Source organism: Hyperoodon ampullatus, assembly GCF_949752795.1.
Source record: "Hyperoodon ampullatus genome assembly, chromosome: 11".
Lineage (NCBI taxonomy): Eukaryota > Metazoa > Chordata > Mammalia > Artiodactyla > Ziphiidae > Hyperoodon > Hyperoodon ampullatus.
Window position 1 is genome coordinate 27743459 of NC_136924.1, and position 21196 is coordinate 27764654.

The window sequence follows — 21196 nt, forward strand, 5'->3', positions numbered from 1 at the left end:
GGCTCCATCCCTGCCCTCCCAGCCCTGATTCTGCTGCCGTGCTCACAAGACGCAAGGGCAAGGTCGTTTGAGTAACTTTTCAGGGCAAATGTAACAAGATAAAAGCTAAATGTTCAAGGAGCCTGCTTAGCAGTCCCAGCTGACCAGAAGCGACCTCTTGGATCACCTACTGCTTCTGAATGGCTTGGGTCACCACACCCACAATTATCACAGGCAGTGATAATTGAGAGGCACGTGGAATGGTTATTTACAAATGGTTATTTGTAATTGAAGACCACAGATAATGGTCACCTAAGGTCAACCCTAGGTAATCAGTCCCTTTTATTCTTTTTTTAAAATTTCATTTATTTATTTATTTTTGGCTGCATTGGATCTTCGTTGCTGTGCGTGGGCTTTCTCTAGTTGCATCGAACAGGGGCTACTCTTCGTTGCGGCGCGCGGGCTTCTCATTGCAGTGGCTTGGCTTGTTGCGGAGCATGGGCTCTAGGGTGTGTGGGCTTCAGTAGTTGTAGCATGCGGGCTCAGTAGTTGTGGCTTGCGGGCTCTAGAGTGCAGGCTCAGTAGTTGTGGCGCACGGGCTTAGCTGCTCCGTGGCGTGTGGGATCTTCCCGGACCGGGGCTCGAACCTGTGTCCCCTGCATTGGCAGGCAGATTCTTTCCCCTGCATTGGCAGGCGGATTCTTAACCACTGCGCCACCAGGGAAGCCCAGTCCCTTTTATTTCCAATAGACGTTTGAAGAAAAGGCTTGAATTTTGAATAAAACCATTTGCTTTTTGCTGTCACGGCCCTTCAGTTATTTCATTAAGGGATTGAAGCCAGAAATCATTTATGACTCTTCCCCCATACATTATAGATTTGGGGGATAAAATATCTTTTGGGATTTCTGTTAACAAGAAGGCAGAGTCTAGGCTTAAGCAAGAGTATAAAAGAAAATTGAAACTAAAAATTGGTTTCTTGATTTGACTAAAGTTTCCAGTACAGTAAAGCCAAAAGCTTTGACTACATGCACGGGCCAGCATAGTAAAGGTCAGGATGTTAAAACAAAAAAGTTTAATTACAAAGAAGTTTAATTACTTAAGTTTAAGTTCGACATTGGGCTGCCTGTTCCCAAATACCCTGAAGCTCAATTATGCTCATCGTGAAAGCGTGTGTTGATGTTTATTGAGATCAGAAGGAAGTGAAAGGCCAAAGTGTTTCCCTCTGTTTCTGTGGCCCTCCCACTTCTGTCCTGATCTCCCTCTCCGTGAAGTCACTCGCCTTTGACCTTGGACATCCAGGAGCTTACTTCTCCCATCAGAACCTCTTAGAAGCAGATGCTTCCTGCATCCTCACTCTTATGGACTTGGGTCCTGCTCCCAGGATGCTGACCTCCTTGACCTTCTGCTGGAGGAGTAACCTCAGACTTGGTCAGATGGAGGATCACCTGGAAATCACCATGATCTATTAATATTTTTGAGATATTAGTATTATATATCAATGTATGTATATATCTATTCATATATATGTCAAGCATAACTGTGTCAACGCTTTAACAAAGTTTATGGGAGAAAAGCTTGATAATTGAGAAAATTCTACTCCTGTTTGTTTGCTTTTGATGTTGTGGTTTTTCAAACGTTTAGAAAGCTGGTTGTTATTTGATTTGGTGGCTTAACATTGGAGACGCTGTCTGGGATTTCTGACCTCAAAAATTCTATCACCCTGGGCTTCTCTGGTGGTGCAGTGGTTAGGAATCTGCCTGCCAGTGCAGGGGACACGGGTTCGTGCCCTGGTCCGGGAAGATGCCACATGCTGTGGAGCGGCTAGGCCCATGAGCCACAACTACTGAGCCTGAGCGTCTGGAGCCTGTGCTCCGTAACGGGAGAGGCCACAACAGTGAGAGGCCCATGCACCGCGATGAAGAGTGGCCCCCGCTCGCCGCAACTGGAGAAAGCCCTCGCACAGAAACGAAGACCCAACACAGCCAAAAATAAATATAAAATAAATAAATAAATTAAAAAAAATTCTATCACCCTTAGGGCTAACATCTTTAGCCACTTTGCTCTACCTTCTGGCAGTGAAGTCCGGGCAGTTATTTGGAGGAGGGTTGGGTCTTATAATAAGGGGGTCTTTCTTGGTTCTGCTAAAGACCACTACCCCACTCTGCCCTGACACTCACAGGGTGTGGTGGCTTCCAGTGTTATTCAGGCCACTGGTTCAGGGACCTTGGCGTTGTGATGAATGGCTTGGGTACTGGGCTATATCAGGGGGCTGCTTATCCTGGAGCTTCCTGCCTGCACCTGAGCGAGCTTTCTCTTTGGGGTCACCCTCAGAGGGTACAGGGCATTTTGATGCTGCGGCACTGTGTCATTTGGACTTGAGGATATTTATCTTGGCTTGGAAAAGAAAGCATTAAATTTGCGGTCAGGGGAGAGAGAGAAGGAGAGAGGGAGGGAGAAAGGCAGGGGGGACACATTCCTTCCAGGGGTTTGGACTTTAAGATGAGGCATGGGGATGGGGATAGGGATGAAGGCAGGCCCACAGGTCTGTGGAGAGAGTCAGGGATTGTCACCACCATCATCATCATCCTATCCGATCGAAAAAGGGTATGACTGTAAGATGCCCTGCGATTTCAGAGAAGTTAAAAAACATGAAAATGACATGAATCATGGTTGGCAGTGTTGGTGCTTTCATCTCACGTAATCCTCTTAATCTTAAAAGGCAAGTTCTCTCGTTCCCATCTTATCGGTGAGAAATCTGGGACACAGAACTTGCAGAAGATCACTCAGCTGGCTAGTGTAGGAGCCGAGATTGAAGCAGGTATTCCACCACCCTTAGGGCTAACATCTTTAGCCACTTTGCTCTACCCCCTGGCAATGAAGTCCGTGGTGTTTGAACACTTTGATGTCAACATTTGGACCCAGCTGTGTCAGACAGATATGTTAACTCCGTTCCATTACTTTTAGTAAGTAACTTAAACCTCATGGACATGTTTTCACATTATTATTCTTTTTTTTTTTTTTTTTTTTTTTTTTTGCGGTACGCGGGCCTCTCACTGCCGTGGCCTCTCCCGTTGCGGAGCACAGGCTCCGGACGCGCAGGCTCAGCGGCCATGGCTCACGGGCCCAGCCGCTCTGCGGCATGTGGGATCTTCCCGGACCAGGGCACGAACCCGTGTCCCCTGCATCGGCAGGCTGACTCTCAACCACTGCGCCACCAGGGAAGCCCCCATTATTATTCTTAATAAGGGCTGGACCCAGGGTTGTGAAGTGCTGCTGTCGGTGTGTTTCGTGTCTGCTCCGCTCCTCTCCCTCTCCTACATCAGGTAGATCTCTGTTGATAACATTCAGATAATAAACACTTACCTGCTATATTAGTCTAGAGAATCTGTTAGTTACCGGCTGTGTGACTCTTTGCAGATACCTCTCTGCACTTGCTTCCTCGTCTGTAAAATGGGAATGATAACACTTACGTTTCAGGATGGTAGTGAGGAAGGGAAAGTTAAATAACGTTTACTAAAGTACCTGGCATTCGGCGTGGTGTATAATAGGGACTCAAAATATGTTCAGCTTGTTCCTGTCCCCCTTCTCCCCGGGTCACCGGATAGTAGGTGGCCACAAGCCCTGAACCAGAACCCTTTCTAACACACCTGGCGATGTCTCACATATATAGACAAGCAAGTGGCTCTCACATACCCCTGTAGCTGGAATCATTTGCAAACACCTTATTATTGTTTTACAGCTTTTTAATTTGCCTGCACAAATAGAGCCTGCCTGGCTGACTTTGAAGGAATCTTAATATCTAAACGCAGCCTGGATGTGTGTGCTGCACCCCAAGAAGTCACGCCTTCCTGCTTATCATGCCAGCAGGGATCTTGTGCATGACTTCCTTACTTTTTGGAGAAAGATGGGACTCTCTGTCTCTCCATATTGTCAGAAAGCTTTGTTTGCTTGAAAAAAAAAAAGTCTCAAAATGGGAAACATTTTCCTGGGGAAAATCGCTCCGGTAACTCAGGTCCTTTCTTGCCCGTCCTTGGGTTCATTCCCATCCCATTGCATGTCTTGGGAGGGACTGTGGAGTGAGGTTCAGCCTTGCATCTTGGGTTCCCTAAGAGGGAGGGAGATGGGAAGTGTGGGCGTGCGTAATAGGATACAGATGCAGTGGTCTTTTCCCTCTGACCATATTTCAAGAAGAATAACATTTGAAGCACAGCCTAGCTTCCCCCAAAGCCCACATGTGCCTTTTCTGCCCCCATCCTGAGCCTCCCCTTCACTCATTTTTGGACCTTCTGCACCTGCCCCGTCCCTCTACTACTTGGTGGTGGCAACATAAATTACACTTCAGCAACTTATGGCCCTGGGACGTGCGAAAATTAAGTGCTGTCATTTTCAAAGATCTATTGGGGAAGACTGTCCACATCAGTGGCTGCAGATAATTTCGGTGTCCTCTCTGGGAAAATTCCAGCTTTTTGTTTAGAATGTCTCTGGCTTTCCAGTAGCACCTTTAACACTGAGAGCTGATCTGGATCTAGTATTATATTGAAGCCATCATTTTTAAGTGGGAAAAATGATATTCAACATGGAAGAAAGGCACAAGGCACTCTGACAATTGTTTTCATTTTTATATGTGTGCGCATTTACCTAGCCAAGATCCTGATCCTCATAATATTATGAATTCTGCTGCTTTCATTTCAACCTCTTTTCCATATCTTCACATTATTGCTTTTAATAACAGTATCATTTTTTGAGTAGTGAATATACTGTGATTTGTTAATGATGTACCTAAGTGAACTATGATTTATGAAATTATTCCTCTGATCTTGGACATCTTAGAGTGTTTACAGTTTTTTCCCATCAGAAGGGAAGTATTATAGTAAACATCTTTGTGCATAAACCTGTTAGCTTCTGTTGAATTGTTCCCTTGGTGTAATTTCCCAAGAGGGAAATCGCTGGAGTTGAAGGCAGTAAACATCTTCACAGTTCCAGTGATGTAGCGCATATGGGGATATTTTTAAAATCAGTGTTCTCTCTGCTAGCGTCTTGGGCCAGAAACATGTCAGAAGAAAATAATACAAGTGAACAATTAAAAAGATAATTTCCATCTTTAACTCATCTAGACATATGGAAATGAAAATGTGGGTTTGCGTAGATGGGTGGCTGGCTGCCTTGGAAGGCTCCAGCTCTTTATTACTGTGACTGTGTCTTTCATTGTGGGAGACAATCTCTAGCTGTCTTGTGCTTCTGGAGAAAAGGTATGCACGCCGTCTGTTCAACACCCCCGCCTCAGCATCCTGAACCTGCCTTACGCTCATTTGGAGCAGAATGGTTAGACCTCCATCATATGTCACCAACTGTGACGAGAGTTCCTCTCCCATTCGTGAAATAACCTAGTGTCCACAGATTAATATGTGTATATCGTGTGTACAACAGTGCGATTTTGGGTTGGAATAGAAGAGGATTTTGAGGTGCTCTTTTGGGAGATAGGAAAAGAAGGTACTGGACGTCAGGGATGGTTAGCTAATTGTAGCTTATTGAGGACTTATCTCAGACCAGGTGCTGTTCCAAACACTTGACATGGATGAATTTATTTAGTCCTCAAAACATCCCTACTAAGTAGACATATCATTATCCCCATTTCACAGATGGAGTAACTGAGGCCAAGAGATTATCTTGTCAGGGTCACACAGGACATGAACCGACGTGTATTCGTTTCCTAGAGCTGCCATAACAAAAGTACCACTGTGTGCGTCTGTCTGTGTCCTCCCTTATAAGGACCAGTCATTGGATTTAGGACCCACTCTAATCCAGGACAACCTCTCTTAATTTAGTAACATCTGCAAAGACCCTATTTCTAAATAAGATTCCATTCTGAGGTTCTGAGGGGACATGAATTGAGGGGGACAGTATTCAGTCTACGACACTATGGACAGGGTGGAGAAAAGGGAAAGAAAGCAGGAGCCCAGGCAGGAGCAAGTTTTGACCAGATGGCCCTGAGAGAGACACAGGATGGGCGACAGTCCCCTTGGGCCTTTGAAGAGGCTGTGAGCCAGGAGCGAGTGGAGGAGCCCTGTGCAAGAGATGGGGGTGCCTGGCAGAGCCCGGCTGTATCAGCGTGAAATGATCCTGCCCGGAGCCAGCTAGCTTTGTGAGGATGGCTTTAAGGAGTAGGTTTGGGGTTAATGCCCTGCCATGCTTCAGTAGCTTAAGGAAAGGTTACCTAGAATATTTCCCTTCTCAAGCAGCCGAGTTATTCATTACACCGTGTCTCTGAAGCTGTGGAGGAAGCCCAGAGGCAGACATAAATGTCTCCAGTCATAAAATCAGACTTGGAGCACCAGCCACAGGGAAGAAAGTATTTTGGCATATTATCTGCATCATTGCAAAATAAATTTATAAGCATTCCAAGAAAACTGCAGGGGAGAGTGTAGAAATTCTCCAGCAGGCAAGGAAAGGTAAATGAAAATTAACTGTACCATGCCCATTAATTATTCCTTCCAGGTGTGTAGAATGTAATTAATATAATGTGGACTGCCGTGCTGTCTCTCTTGTTTTATTTAGGTGACCATAAAAGGTAATTTATAAGGGCTTTCCTAAGTTAACTGCCAATTTAATTCCTTGGACTGTGTTTTTCCACAGGCTCTTAGGTTTCTCAACAGTAAAATTCATCCACCGCTGTAGGGGCTTTCAGGAATTTGTGATGAGGTTTGGGTTGGGGGCTGCTTCTCCTTCACCTGAGATGCTCAGTGTCTCCACCCTGAGACCAGCCCGAAGGTGCCAATTCCTGTTAATCCTCTGTTAATGTGAGAGTTTTCATGTCACTGAGTGTGACAGTTGTGTACAAAAGAATCTTTTAAAGAACTTTAAGTTATAAATCTAGCAAGCTAGCCTTTAAGTTAAGAATCTTACTCTGCGACTCAGAAATCTAGTAAATTTTAAGTTACATTTAGGGTAGCATTTGATTAATCATTGACCCTTGAACAAACTTCACCTTCTTTTAACGTTTTAAATTGCACTTAAAATCTCATATACTCAGTGTCCTTTTTGAGTACTTCAGATGTCTCATTAACAAACACATACTTAAATAATATAAATCTAATACCTCAATGACAAACATTAAGTTTCTTAAATGCTCCAATATTATATGTAAACGTAGAAGATTTCAACTTAAAATCTCAAGTCAAATAAATTGTTCAATTAAATCCTTCATATTGGTAAGGCAGGGTAACTCCTCGTACTTGAGTAGGTCAAAATCTTAAAAATATTAATCTTATGGGTTTTCTTCTTAAACATTTCTGTACTTATTTAAAATAATAGCCATATTGAGATATAATTTACATATAAACTTCACTTACTCTAAGTGTAGAAGTCAATGAATTTTAGTATGTTTGCAGAGTTCTACAGCCATCACCACAATCTAGTTTTAGAACGTTTCCATCACCCTAAAAAGAACTTTTGCATCTATTTACTGTTCCTTGCCTCCCTACCCCCAGCCTTAGACAACCACTAGCCTACTTTCTGTGTCTTTATATTTGCCTGTTCTGGACTTTTTTGGTACTTAATTTGAAATCATGGTGGGCTTTTAAGGAAGCAGTTTTGATGTCTCAAACAATTTTGGGGTCACCTCCTGCGATTTTTGGGGTTATTGCCTCCGTGGCTGGAAGCGTCTTTGTGAGCCGACCCCTGGCTGGGGAGCTGAGCTCTGCCTCCGAGTGGGGGGCTCTTGTAACCCATGACCCAGACTCAAGTCACTTACTGCCTAATTCAAATGTCTCCCCACGGAAGACCAGACCCCACCTGGTAGCTTTGTTCCATTCTGATTCCCTGCCCGCCCACTGGGCTCACTGCTCTAAGACCCAGTGAAAGTGACAGCTGACTGCAGACCATGGTGTCTCGCTCCAAGGCCACGGTTCTGAGGTCACGCCTGGCGAGCCATGCTCCTGTGACCACCTAGCATCCTCACAGCGCCCACTCATAGGCCACCAGTCAAGGCACTCACCCAGCAGCCTCTTGGCCCATCTCAGGTTCACGCTCCATGTCCTGGTGAGACAGCTTAGAAAGCAAAACCCCAGCAGGGACTCAACCAGATATTTGTACCTCCATGTTCATAACAGCATTATTCACAGCAGCCAGAAGGCAGAGGCAACCCAGGTGTTCATCAGTGGATGAATAGATAAACAAAAATGTGGATATACATACAGTGGAACTTCATTTAGCCTTAGAGGGAGATTCTGATGTGCTACACCGTGGATGAACCTTGAAGACATTATGCGAAGTGACATAAGCCAGACACAGAAAGGACAAATACTGTTTGATTCCGCTTACATGAAGTCCCTAGAGGAGGCAGACTCATAAAGACAGAAGGTACACTAGAATGGTGGTTGCTAGAGGAAAGATGATAAGTGGGCAGGTGGGTCACGTGGGGCCTCCTGGGCCATAGAAAGGCCTCTGGATTTTGTTCTAAGATGGTGGGAAGACTTGGGAGCAGAGAGGATGTTGTGAACTGGTTTATATTTTGAGAAGGTTATTCTGGCCGCTGATAGGGAATAGGGTAGGGAGGCCAAGATGGCAGCAGGGAGGCCAGTTAAGAGGACTTCGTCCTAGCCCCAGGGGCGGTGATGATGGCTCGGACCAGGTGTTTGGGACCAAGATGAGCTGATGGGGGGAGAGGGTGATGGCAGGTAAGGCACAGGAATTAAGAATGACTCCTGGCTGTTGAGTCTGCCTAGCTAGGTGCATAGTGGTGGTGTTTAACGCAATGGGGGACATCGGGGAGAGGGACGTTTTAGGGGTGGAAGTCATGAGTTCTCCTTATCAGTGTTGATTGTGTTCCGCAACCCCAAGCTGAGCCTAAATGAGCCCTCTTATCCCTGACCTGATGCTTTCAAGATGTCCAAGTTGGGGAGTTTTAAACCATGTCTCACGACCCATTGGTAGGTTGAAAAATCACTTTAATGAGGGCTTCCCTGGTGGTGCAGTGGTTGCGAGTCCGCCTGCCGATGCAGGGGACACGGGTTCGTGCCCCGGTCTGGGAAGATCCCACATGCCGCGGAGCGGCTGGGCCCGTGAGCCATGGCCGCTGAGCCTGCGCGTCTGGAGCCTGTGCTCCGCAACGGGAGAGGCCACAACAGTGAGAGGCCCGCGTACCGCAAAAAAAAAAAAAAAAAAATCACTTTAATGAGTTGTACTAATATTAAAGAAAAATAGAAGAGAATAGAAAATATCAGAGCATCACATGTAAACTGGGTTCAAAAGGAGAAAGGGACGAGGAACAGGAGTCAGGACACCCTTGTTCTAACCATACCTCTGCCTTTAACGAGCCATGGGGCCTGGAGTGAGTCCCTTATGCCCCTGTGTCCATTGCCTCACCTGTGAAATGGGGCTGGGGTGAGGAGGGCTCCGCTGGATTCACCCCATCCTCCCCCCTTTTCTCTCCTTCAACTCTTGCACGCTCTCTCAGTAGGCGGACCACAGACCGTACTGGCCAGAAAGGTCATCATTGAGCTTTGCTTCCTGCCATGTCTGTTGTTCAGTCAGAACCAATTCTGAGGGTGCTTTTCCCCAGCTGTACATACCCAGGCCCTTCACTGGTGTGGGAGTCATTGGACCAGCTGGTCTCTAAAGACCCCGCTTGTCCTAGATGTGCCTCTGTCTGCACTAACCTATCTGGTCGGCAGCTGGCTGCATTTGGGCAGGGACCTTGTGACTTTTGGAAGTCGGCACAACCCTCTGCTCTGGGCACGTTTTCACAGAAGGGCCAGGATCATCTAAAAGAGGGGGTGGTTTGATTGCCATGGATTTTGGTGAGTGTATGTGATAGCCGAGTTCTTCTCCCGGCAGGTGAGGGTTGTAATGTATACAGTATATTCTTCAAGGCCGAGTGTCAGAGTCCCTTAGTGGAAGGTTTCTATGTAGTAAATCTCCTGGCTTTTAGATGAAGCTGTGCTCTTTCTCTTCTTGTGTTATACCAAGCGCATTCACCTAATTCTTAGACTTATACCTTTGACCTTCATCTCTGGAAAGTTTAATTCATTTTAGTTCTATAGCCACAGGTTAGACATCAGGAGCTTTGAGGAACTTACAGTAAGTAGGAGGGGAGATTGACATGGGAATTAGCTACAGTAAGGGTTCAGACTAGTCCCAAGTCAAAACCCCAGATCCCTCATTATTCTAGCTGCCTGTAGGGTCTCCAGTAAGGAGAAGCAGATCTGAAGATGTTTTTGAATGGCTCTGGGATGTCCCTGTTGGAGGGACTGTGAGAAGGAAGGAATAGGAAGTGGGAAAATTGAAGTTTATTAATCAGGTATTAATGGCAGCTTAGGCTGAACCCGGCTCCCACCTCAGTGTTTGGGGCTCCTGAAAAGTCACCTGTGAACACAAGTGTGCTGAGTGTCTGTAAAACACGTGAAGGTCCTGGGTAGCTGGAGAACACCAGGTCAATATTCAGGACTGCCTTTTTTTTTTTTTTTTTTTTTGCTGTACATGGGCCTCTCGCTGTTGTGGCCTCTCCCATTGCGGAGCACAGGCTCCAGACGCGCAGGCTCAGCGGCCATGGCTCATGGGCCCAGCCGCTGCGCGGCACGTGGGATCTTCCCGGACCGGGGCACGAACCTGTGTCCCCTGCATTGGCAGGCGGACTCTCAACCACTGCACCACTAGGGAAGCCCATTTATTTATTTATTTATTTATTTCAGGCCGTGTTGGGTCTTCATTTCTGTGCGAGGGCTTTCTCTAGTTGCGGCGAGCGGGGGCCACTCTTCATCGCGGTGCGCGGGCCTCTCACTGTCGCGGCCTCTCTTGTTGCGGAGCACAGGCTCCAGACGCGCAGGCTCAGTAGCTGTGGCTCACGGGCCCAGTTGCTCCGCGGCATGTGGGATCTTCCCGGACCGGGGCACGAACCCGTGTCCCCTGCATCGGCAGGCGGACTCTCAACCACTGCGCCACCAGGGAAGCCCCAGGGAAGCCCCAGGACTGCCTTTTTCCCCAGCCTCTTCCAGTCCTGAATGTCTGTGAGCTGTAGCGTGTCTCATTTCAGAGGAGTAGGGGAAGTGTGTAGGGTTTGGATCCCAGCTGAGCCACTCACTAGCTGTGTCATCCGGTAAATTCTTCAATCTCTCTGAGCCTCAGTTTCCTGGTCTTCAAAATGGACGTGATTCCACCTACCTCCAGGGTGGTCGTGAGGAGTAAAGGAGAGACAGTAGGGCAGGCTAACGTTTATGGAGTGAGTGCTTCTCAAACTCGTTTCAGGCACACGATAGATCCACGAGAACACATCATTCATTTTGCTTTATGTTTTTGTTTGTTTGTTTGTTTTAACCCCTTTGACTAAGAAGGCCGATGAAAGAATGTTGAGGAAGTTTGCTAGGAAAGAACATGCCAACTTCTTTTCTTCGTTCTTCTGTTATTAGTAAGTGGATTGGCCTGCTACCTTTTAGCTGAAAAAAATATCTTTGGTGAAACCCTCAGGTCACTTGACCTGTTGGTTTATTTTCATTCATTTGACACAAATGTGTGAGTATCTACTATGCACTAAGCACTCCCTTAGAGGGGAATAGAGAGGGGCAAATGAGGTAGCGTGGGGCTTGGCTGCCAGGGACCCGAGTTGGAGAGGACCAGCTAGCCTAGGGGAGGGCAGGCCTAGCCCTGCTCTCCCAGCCCTGCTGTGGGACCCTTGGCCATTCTGTGCCCTCCTGGGGCCCAGTTTTTTCCTCTGAAAATGAGCAGCGGTGGTCAGATGGGGCTAAGAACCCCTAAGTCTCTAAACATGAGTTTTGATTTTTTTTTAAATTTTTATTGGAGTATAGTTAGTTTACAATGTTGTGTTAGTTTCAGGTGTACAACAAAGTGAATCAGTTACACATATACATATATCTACTCTTTTTTAGATTCTTTTCCCATATAGCCCATTACAGAGTATTGAGTAGAGTTCCCTGTGCTATACAGTAGGTTCTTCTTAGTTTTTTATACATAGTAGTGTAACTTGTAAAAGTTGTCTTTCTATTGACTTCACATGGAACTTACATAACGTACAGCAGGATTGGTTTTCTTTTTTCTTTCTTTTTTTTTTTTTTGTTGTACGCGGGCCTCTCACTGTCGCGGCCTCTCTTGTTGCGGAGCACAGGCTCCGGACGCGCAGGCTCAGTGGCCATGGCTCACGGGCCCAGCCACTCCACGGCATATGGGATCTTCCCATGCCGGGGCACGAACCCGTGTCCCCTGCATCGGCAGGCGGACTCTCAACCACTGCGCCACCAGGGAAGCCCATTTATTTATTTATTTAGTTAGTTAGTTTTGGGGGGCTGTGTTGGGTCTTCGTTTCTGTGCGAGGGCTTTCTCTAGTTGCAGTGAGCGGGGGCCACTCTTCATCGCGGTGCACGGGCCTTTCACTGTCGCGGCCTCTCTTGTTGCGGAGCACAGGCTCCAGACGCGCAGGCTCAGTAGCTGTGGCTCACGGGCCCAGTTGCTCCGCGGCATGTGGGATCTTCCCAGACCGGGGCACGAACCCGTGTCCCCTGCATTGGCAGGCAGATTCTCAACCACTGCGCCACCAGGGAAGCTAGGGCTTTTTTAACCTGCGGTTCTCCAGGGAGACCTCTTGCTGTCCTGTGCTTAGAAATTAGGAACTTTGAGTCAGAAGGGACTCAGACATCTTCTGGTTTGACCTTGTCACCTGACCAAGGAGAAATCTGAGGCCCAGGGAGACTGCGTTCAAAGGGGTGAGACGCTTCATGTGGTGGCAGAGCTGGGGGATCAGGCCTCTGACTTTTCCCATGGACGGTTCTGGGTGCCAGGTCCCAGGTAATTTTACATTTTCATTGAATTCCCACAACCACCCTAAGATTTAGGCATTATTGCTGCATTTTAACATTGAGTTTCGGAGATGAGGACCTTAAGCCAGTGTCCCAAGACTCACCTAGAACTTGAATCCGGTTCCGGTGGACTCCACCTAATTCCACAGGGTGCTGCTGGGTGACCATCTCATCCCCGTGCACCTTCAGCACAGTGACATCTGAAACGGATGGGGGAGAGCTGTGATGTAGGTCCTTTCAGGGCGAGCTGTGGGTCCCACAGCTGAAAGCGGCATGGCCCGTCCTGACGGAAGTGGCTCCCTCTCAGGGAGTCGGGTAGCGCTTCCCCTTCTCTTGACTTGATGAGATTGACTCAGACACTGCCCCATTCCAACGTCCTTTTGACAGACGGGCTGGACCGTACTGGACCAGGGCACCAGCACGAATGGGTGCATTGGGAGAAAACACCTCTGTAATTGCATCACTGCTGTGCACTCAGAGCGTGCAGTGACAGAGGAAGCATGCCCAGGCTGTTAGCAAATGAGGGGATTTGAAAAGTGTCCGGAGTCTGCTGGGTGTTAGGGCTGTTTGGCCAGCGGCAGGAGTGCAGACCCATCTGGACTTGGGTGATTTAGTACAGAAGTGCCTCACCTCGAATGTTGAGGGAGGTGAGAGCACTGATCTTTGTGGTGGGAGCCCTAAGTGTAAATGCATCTTTGCCTGCCTTTAGTGATAGCATGATAAGGTGATGAAGACCTCTGGTTCCAGAAACAACCTAGGTTTGACTTTGCTACCTGCCCTGCCATTTGCTGGCTGTGTGATCTCGGGCAAGTTACTTGATCTCTCTGGGCCTCTGTTTCCTCAACAGTCAAATGGGAATAAATGCTATTATTCAGTATTTCTAACTTACAAGGTTTTGATGAGAATTAAATGAAGCAACGTAAAAAAAAGGCTTAGCCTCGAGTCAGGCATCAGGTACTTGGTAAATTCTCGATAAATGCTAGTTCTCATGATTATTATTATTAACTATTGCTGTATTTTGTAAGACCTGAGTTCCAGCCCAGGCTCTGCAGCTGGCTGCTTTGGGGACCTTGGCAAGTGTTTCAGCTCTCTGAGTTTCTTCTGTGAATTGAAGGACTGTAATCCAGCTGAGAATTCCAATACATCAAAAGCAAGTTTCCACCCCGGATCCCACAGCATTTTAGTTTTATGTCTTTAGACCCGAATTAACTGCACAGGCAGGGTCCCAGGGAACCACTCAGGGAATGAGACGGACTTCCCTCCTTTGTCACTCGGTAACCTTCTGTCACCTGCTCTCAGCTGACTGGGAGCGGAGCGTCCACTTAAGAACATTCTCTTCATCATAGCACGAAGCGGCAAACGTGGGTGGCTTGGTTTTAATTTTAGCTTCATTCATGTATGTTGGAAAAGTGGCGGTTCCTGACATACAATGATTTGACCTACGATTTTTTAACTTTACGATGGTGTGAAATCGATACATATTCAGTGGAAACTGTACTTTGATTTTGGAATTTTGATCTTTTCCCCAGGCTAGGATATGTGATCTGATCCTCTCTGGTGATGCCGGGGAGCTGCGGGGACCCACAGATCCTGGTGAGCACGCGATCACCAGGATAAACAACCAGTACGCGCATAGCCATCCTGCACCCAGACAGCCGCTCCGCTTTTCACTTTCAGTACCGTATTCAATAAATTACATGAGATATTCAACACTTGATGATAAAATAGGCTTTGTGGGACTTCCATGGTGGCGCAGTGGTTGAGAGTCCGCCTGCCGATGCAGGGGACACGGGTTTGTGCCCCGGTCTGGGAAGATCCCACATGCCGCGGAGCGGCTGGGCCCATGAGCCATGGCCGCTGAGCCTGCGCATCCGGAGCCTGTGCTCTGCAACAGGAGAGGCCACAACAGTGAGAGGCCCGCGTACCGCAAAAAAAAAAAAAAAAAAAAAAAAAAAAGGCTTTGTGTTAGATGATTTTGCCCAACTGTAGGCTAATGTAAGTGTTCTGAGCATGTTTTAAGTACGCTAGGCTAAGCCATGCTGTTTGGTAGGTTAGGTGTGTTAAATGCATTTTCAGCTTAACAATATTTTCAACTTACGATGGGTTTATTGAGACATAATCTCATCCTAAGTCAAGGAAGATCTGTATACCCAACTGTTTCTGGGTCCAAGAAATCATACTGTGAATTGAACCAACTGGATTCTTATAAAATGGTCTTGCATTTCATTGATTTGAGTTTAGAAAGGAGAAAACAAGTGCTGTAGCTAAATAGAACTTGTGGTGGCAGGTGGGCAGCGGAAGGCCACCGTTAAATGTCCTCAGGGACTCCTTTCTTAGGGCTTTTGATCATCAGACCTTTCATTTTCAAAGGAAAAAAATAACAGCAGCCTGTTGATACTGGCAGTTTCCTTTTTACATAGCAGGAAACAATCCGTCTGATGAGTGTAAAGGAAGCCTTAAATCCTAGATCATTCATGAACCTCTTTGAGTACCTACTGTGTGCCAAGCATCAGAGAAACAACATAGATAAGATGGAGAGGGTTTACTTACTTAATGTCTGGCATATCCTAGGTGCTTAATAAAAATTTCAGTAAGAAAATGAATATGAGCAATAACTGTTAGTTAATAGTTTGGCTGTCACATCACATCATTTTGATGACTCGTGTAACACTGGGTTACATTTTAAATCACCTGTCCTAGAAGCGGTCAGCCAACCAGGTCTGGGGCCAGGAGGAAACTATTGAGATGGTGGACTTCACACCTGCCGTTGGTCCAGCATAGCAGCCGAGAGCGTGGGCCGCCTATGTCAGAATCCTGTCTTCATCTCTTCCTAGTCATGAGACCTAGGCGAGTTCCCTAACCTTACTGTGCCGCAGTGTTCCCATCTGTAAAGTGGGGACAGTAGTGGGCCCACCCCGTAGGGTTGTCATGTGGATTAAATGTGTGCTCTGCTTGGTGCACTGTGGGTGCCCTCCAGATGTTAGCTGCCACCCTCTGCGTGTGGTGGTCACTCGACCTCCTCTGATGCATTAGGCACACAGGATAAATAAACCCATGTGCGTGATTGCTGGCCCCTCCTTTGCCTCCCAGGCCCTAGCAAGTAGGTCCTCATTGCTATCATTTGGGTATGAAAGAGCTCCGTCATCAGGTTGGAGTCTCAGCTTGGCAACTTTCTCCCTGCATGGCCTTGACCTTGGTCAAGTTCCTGAGGTTAAGGGAGGCTCAGAGAAGTTATCTGGAAAATACAGGTACTTCCTCTACTGTGTGAAGGATTATGCTGAGCCCAGTGCCCGCCGTAAATGGTGCGATTGTTATCATCCCCATAAAAGGCACCCAAGGACCTGGCTTTTGTGGCCTGGGGTGCTGGAGCTGGTTGGTGGGGCCCCCACTGAAGGCACGGGCTAGGCCTGCAGGAGGCCCCGAGGGTGGCTGGCCCTGGGAAAGGGCCCACACGGTCAAAGCATTTGAAAGGCCTTGTAGTAGAAAAAGAGATCAATTAAATAATACCGCCCCCCATAAAAGCTGACTTTTAATGGGTTCTGTGGTGGGGTTTTCTCCGTGGTGGTCTGGTAGCCATAGGTCTTGGGGAGACTGTCTGCCTCTCTGGGGAGAGTTTAATCTTGCACGGCGTGGGCACAATTTTACACGTTTTACGGCTGTTTTGTCTCCCCTGAAGTGTTGCTGTGTCCTTGTGCGCTGAGGGCAACCTGCGTGCAGTTAACAGTTTACCTCGTTTTGGGTGGAAATGAAAAATGAAGTAATAAATTAAAGAAAAACACAACGTGGATTTTTCCCCTCTTGTGGAGACACCCGTGGAAGAACAAAGAACCAGTGTCTTCCCAGATCACTTACTCAGATTCTAATGGCTTTTATGTGTAGACATTTGCCCACAGGATCCCTTCCTCCCCAGAGAGGGCTGTAGGGCATGTCGGGTGTGTCTGGGGCTTGTACTGCCTACCCCAGGGCAGGGGTCAGCAAACGACAGCCCTGGGGCCACATCCAACCCACCGCCTGTTTTTGTGAAATGATTGGGAAAAGAAAAAAATCCAGAGAAGATTTCCTGACACGTAAGAATTACATGGACTTCAGGTTTCAGTGCCAGAAATGGAGGTGTATTGGCACATCATCCCGCCCGTACGTTTGTGTGTCGTCTGGAGCTGCTTCTGCCCTGCCCCACCTGAGTCGAGAAGTTTCCATATACTGTGTGGTGCAAAGCCAAATACTCTCTTGCCCTTTATGGAAAAGGTTGGCTGACCCTGCTCTAGGAGGTAAAGGAAGTGGGAAAAAACAGCTTCAAGTTTCTCGGAATTGATGATTTATTCTCAGGGTTTCCATGGGGCTCAAAGTGACAAGTCAAAGGAGCATTGCATGAGAAGGAGTCAATTCTCCTGGAGACCTTCCAGAGGAATCGGCTGCTTGTGGAGATGGCTCTCCTCACCATTCTGACCTCAGGTTGGCTTCTGAGCAGAGGGGCCTGAGTTATCCCCCTCCGGCCAGCCCTCCCCATCTGCCTGGCTTTCCTGTAAGACTCCCGAAGCCCAGCTTGAGGTCTGGTAACTTCTCATCAGCTCCCTTGATGGTTTGAGAATAAAGAAGTTTCGACCTTCCCTCCCAGGAGGCAAGCGCTTTTTGTCATCAGTTCTGTGCAGACCTAGTTGATGATCTCCAATAGCTTCAGAAATGTGTAACAGACACTTTTTGGCCAGCCCCCGGCTTAAGCATTCTGCATATAGTAGTAACTCATTTAATCCTCACAACCAACGCAGGGAGTGAGGTCCTCTTCTCACCTCCATTTTACAGAGGAAGAAACAGGCACAGAAAGGTTAGGTATCTTGCTTAAGGTCACACAGCAGGTGTGAGGTGGAGCCAGGATCCAAACCCAGGCTGTCTGCTCAGGAGTGTCCTGCCTACTGCCACGACGCCGGGGGAGTTCTTTAGGCCTGTGAAAGGATCTGCTTTCCTTGTTGCCCGCCCTGCCCCTACAATGTCATTCCACAGGAAAACGGCCTCCTGTATGAGAAGGAAGCACTTGTTCCTTCGTTAATTCATCCCTCCCCCCTCCTTCTCCCTCCCTCCCTTCAACAAATAATCGTCAGGAGGGTGACTACGTATTAAACTCTGTGCAAGGGGCTTCACGAGTGAGGGGGTTTTGTGAACAAGAAGAATGGAAAAAGAATCTTTTTTCCTTTGAAAAACAGTTCTTGGTATCCTCAAAGCTGTTGGGTTTTTGAGAAGTTCACTTAATTCCTCCTCTTTTATTCATTGTAAGTGCTCATCCTTACAAGGAGAACCATAACCCGTAAATCTCATCCAGAACCATAAACCCGCCTCCTTTCTGCCTCAAGCTGATATTGTCATTAACAATAATGTAATGTACAAGAGGCTTTGGGGAGGCTGGCCCTCTGACTTACCCAGTGGGAAAAGCCCGCCTGGGGAAGGCCCTGCGCCGTTCTCCCCCTCGACACCCCGAAAGGGGGCTCCCGCAGGGGCTCGGGAACCAGGAATAAGAGGTCATAACTGATTGTGGAGGGAGAAGGCTGCCGAATTTTAAAAATAGCACCAAGTCTGGCCTTGGTAGAACTCGCTCTCTTGGGACATCAGTTACAATGTCATCTGCAAAAGTTCAGGGTTTTAGGGCTGCCCTGGTGGCGCGGTGGTTGAGAGTCCGCCTGCTGATGCAGGGGACACGGGTTCATGCCCCAGTCCGGGAGGATCCCACGTGCCGTGGAGCGCATGGGCCCGTGAGCCGTGGCCGCTGAGCCTGCGCGTCCGGAGCCTGTGCTCTGCAACGGGAGAGGCCACAACAGTGAGAGGCCCGCGTACCGCAAAAAAAAAAAAAAAAAAGTTCAGGGTTTTAGATGCCTGTCTTGTTTTCTGAAGGATTTGCTGGGCAGAATTTTCAGCATTATTTATGTCCTTCTGGGTGTGGACAAGCCTGAAGGCCAGGGAAGACCCATGGGCCCCCATGGCACCAGGCAAAGGATCAGCTCAGCCGGAAGCCTGTTCTCTCTCCTCCTTCCCCAACTGTTTCTTCTTCCCTCCTCTGTGCCCTTTTCTTGGTCAGACAGCAAACGTTTGTTGCTCATTTCTGATGAGCCTTCACTTTCTTTCCTCAGTCATGCGGAGGAACCCCTTCGGTGTGGACATCTGCTGCCGGAAGGGGTCCCGAAGCCCCCTGCAGGAACTCTACAACCCGACCCAGGTAAGCCCTGGAAACGTCCTTGCATCTCGGCTTGGTCTCCATGTGTCAGTTTTTTGGGGGGGCGGAGAGGGATTGAAAAACGCCCAAATTCTGGTCTTTGGGGATTTGAAACTTCCCTCCACTGCCTGGCATTTTACCTTCGGTGGTTGCTTTCTTGGTTACCCTTTTGCTCTAGAATGGCTCTGAAATTATAGTGAGAGGTATTTAGAATGAGAGGAACAGCTGGGTAGAGTGCGGGGCTGAGCTTTCAGACCTGCCCAGGTTTTGGATCCCTGAGAGCCATACAGTTGCAGGTGCCAGCAAGGGGACTCTGAAGTTGCAGAGCCTGCCAGGCTGTGCAGTCTCCCCCGTGACACCCCCAAAGAAGGCTCACATGGGGGTGAACTCACCACCCAGCTCCCACATCTGGTTATTAGAGCCCAACGATGTCCCCAAGAGTTGCACCTCACTGCGTCAGTTTGACAAGACTCCCTTGGGTGGGAAGACTTTTTGCTTAAGTGACTGTCACAGTAAGTTGGACTTGATTATGAAAAGTGTTCCTCTCTGAGCAAAATAAGCTCCAACCAAGGCAAAGTGCCCTCCATGGAAAGCTAGGAGCGAAGGGAGGAGGCCTGGTTGCCACGGTGATGGCCTTGTTGGTATGTGTCGGTCTTGACGTGGAGACTCCAAGGCTGGTCCTTTTGCGGGAATATGAATTAGCTTGTGATGCCAAGAACTGGCGAATGAACAACTAGTGGCCCATTAGCTGACCTTTGACAGCTGGGGAGAAAGGGGGGAAAATGTACTGCTTTGGCTGTAATCTTTGAGCTTTATTTTGTATCAAATGCTTGATTTAATATTTCTGGGGACCAAGGTGCTTGTTAGAGGAAGAAACTGCTTGCGTCCCCAAAACGGATGAATTCTCAGAAGCCTTGCAAAGGGATGAGCCTGAGAACTTTCTGATTCCACATCTCTATCCTGTCTTTCACCCGTACTCCCGTCTGGAAAAATGCACTCCTGAATTTGTGCGAAATGGGTGGCCTAACCATGTTAGTTCACTCCCTTATCAGCCCACCACTTTGGAGCTCAGTGTGATGGGGCCAGATTCGCCAGGTAATTGCAAACTCAGATTGCCTGAGGCCTCCTTTACTGGGTTCTCTGGTAACGCAGCAGGGAATTTGTATTTTGTTTTGTTTTGTTTTTAATTTTTATTGAAGTATAGTTGATTTACAATGTTGTGTTAGTTTGAGGAATACCGTAAAGTGATTCAGTTATACATATATATATATATATATATATATATATATATATATACATATACACACATTCTTTTTTTTACATTCTCTTCCATTATAGATTATTATAAGATATCGAGTATAGTTCCCTGTGCTATATACAGTAGTTCCTTGTTGGTTATTTTGTATTTGGGTTTTGTTTGGTGCCCAAATAATCTGATTATTACAGGCCAGTCTCCCAGCCTGTTCACACATTGGTCTTAGGGAAGAGGATTTCTGGTACGCCATGTTGAAAACAACACATGCTATTGAGATGCAAAGCATCCCTCTCTTTTAGTTGATGTCCTCTGTTCTCAGATCATTTTCTACTTCAAAACCAAACCATTGAAGTGCTCCTGCTTTCCTGAGGAAATTTTATGGGCAGCATATGGGTGTCATGGGAGGAGCTGTTTCTGAAGTAGATGCCCCTGTGGACAGGAAGTCCATGGACTGTGTCTGCACCTGTCACTATTGTGTCCCTGTAGTGGGTGGCCCCAAATATCTGTGATTGAAAGAATGAAAGTCCAAGTTTAAATTCCTACTTCACCTCCAGCTGGCTGTGCAACCTTGCATACATACATGATGAGTCCTCTGTAGGGGTCAGCTTTCCCATCTCTCTGGAACGTTGGGAGGATGAAATAATTCTGATGTGTCAGGGGCTATGTAAACATGATCCATCATCACCATGGTCATGAGAATGGCTTCACTCGTGGAAACCTTGATTTTACAGACCTGGGTTCGAAGCCTGGTCTCCTCATTTATCAGCTGTGTGAATGAGCACAAGACATGTAACCCCTCTGAAACTGCCTTTCTCCTTTATAACACGGTGCTGACAATTCCTGCCTTGCAGCCTTCCATGAGAAGATGTACCTTGCTCAGTGCCTTTTATGGAGTTTGCTCATTCCCAGATTCACTCATACATTCACTCATTCATTTCTTCACGCACTCTTATGAGTGCC

At 47.5% G+C, this 21196-nt stretch overlaps 1 protein-coding gene across 2 annotated transcripts in view; it reads left to right on the plus strand.

The window, feature by feature from the left end:
- The window catches only part of CHST11 (carbohydrate sulfotransferase 11), a gene marked incomplete at both ends in the record, with an annotated part of 282436 nt that overhangs the window by 117741 nt on the left and 143499 nt on the right, over positions 1 to 21196 (plus strand). For both annotated transcript variants that reach the window (XM_079716005.1, XM_079716006.1), the window contains one exon: positions 18899 to 18984. In XM_079716005.1, the coding sequence (XP_079572131.1) occupies positions 18899 to 18984 (86 nt within the window). The remainder of the gene's footprint in view (positions 1 to 18898; positions 18985 to 21196) is intronic.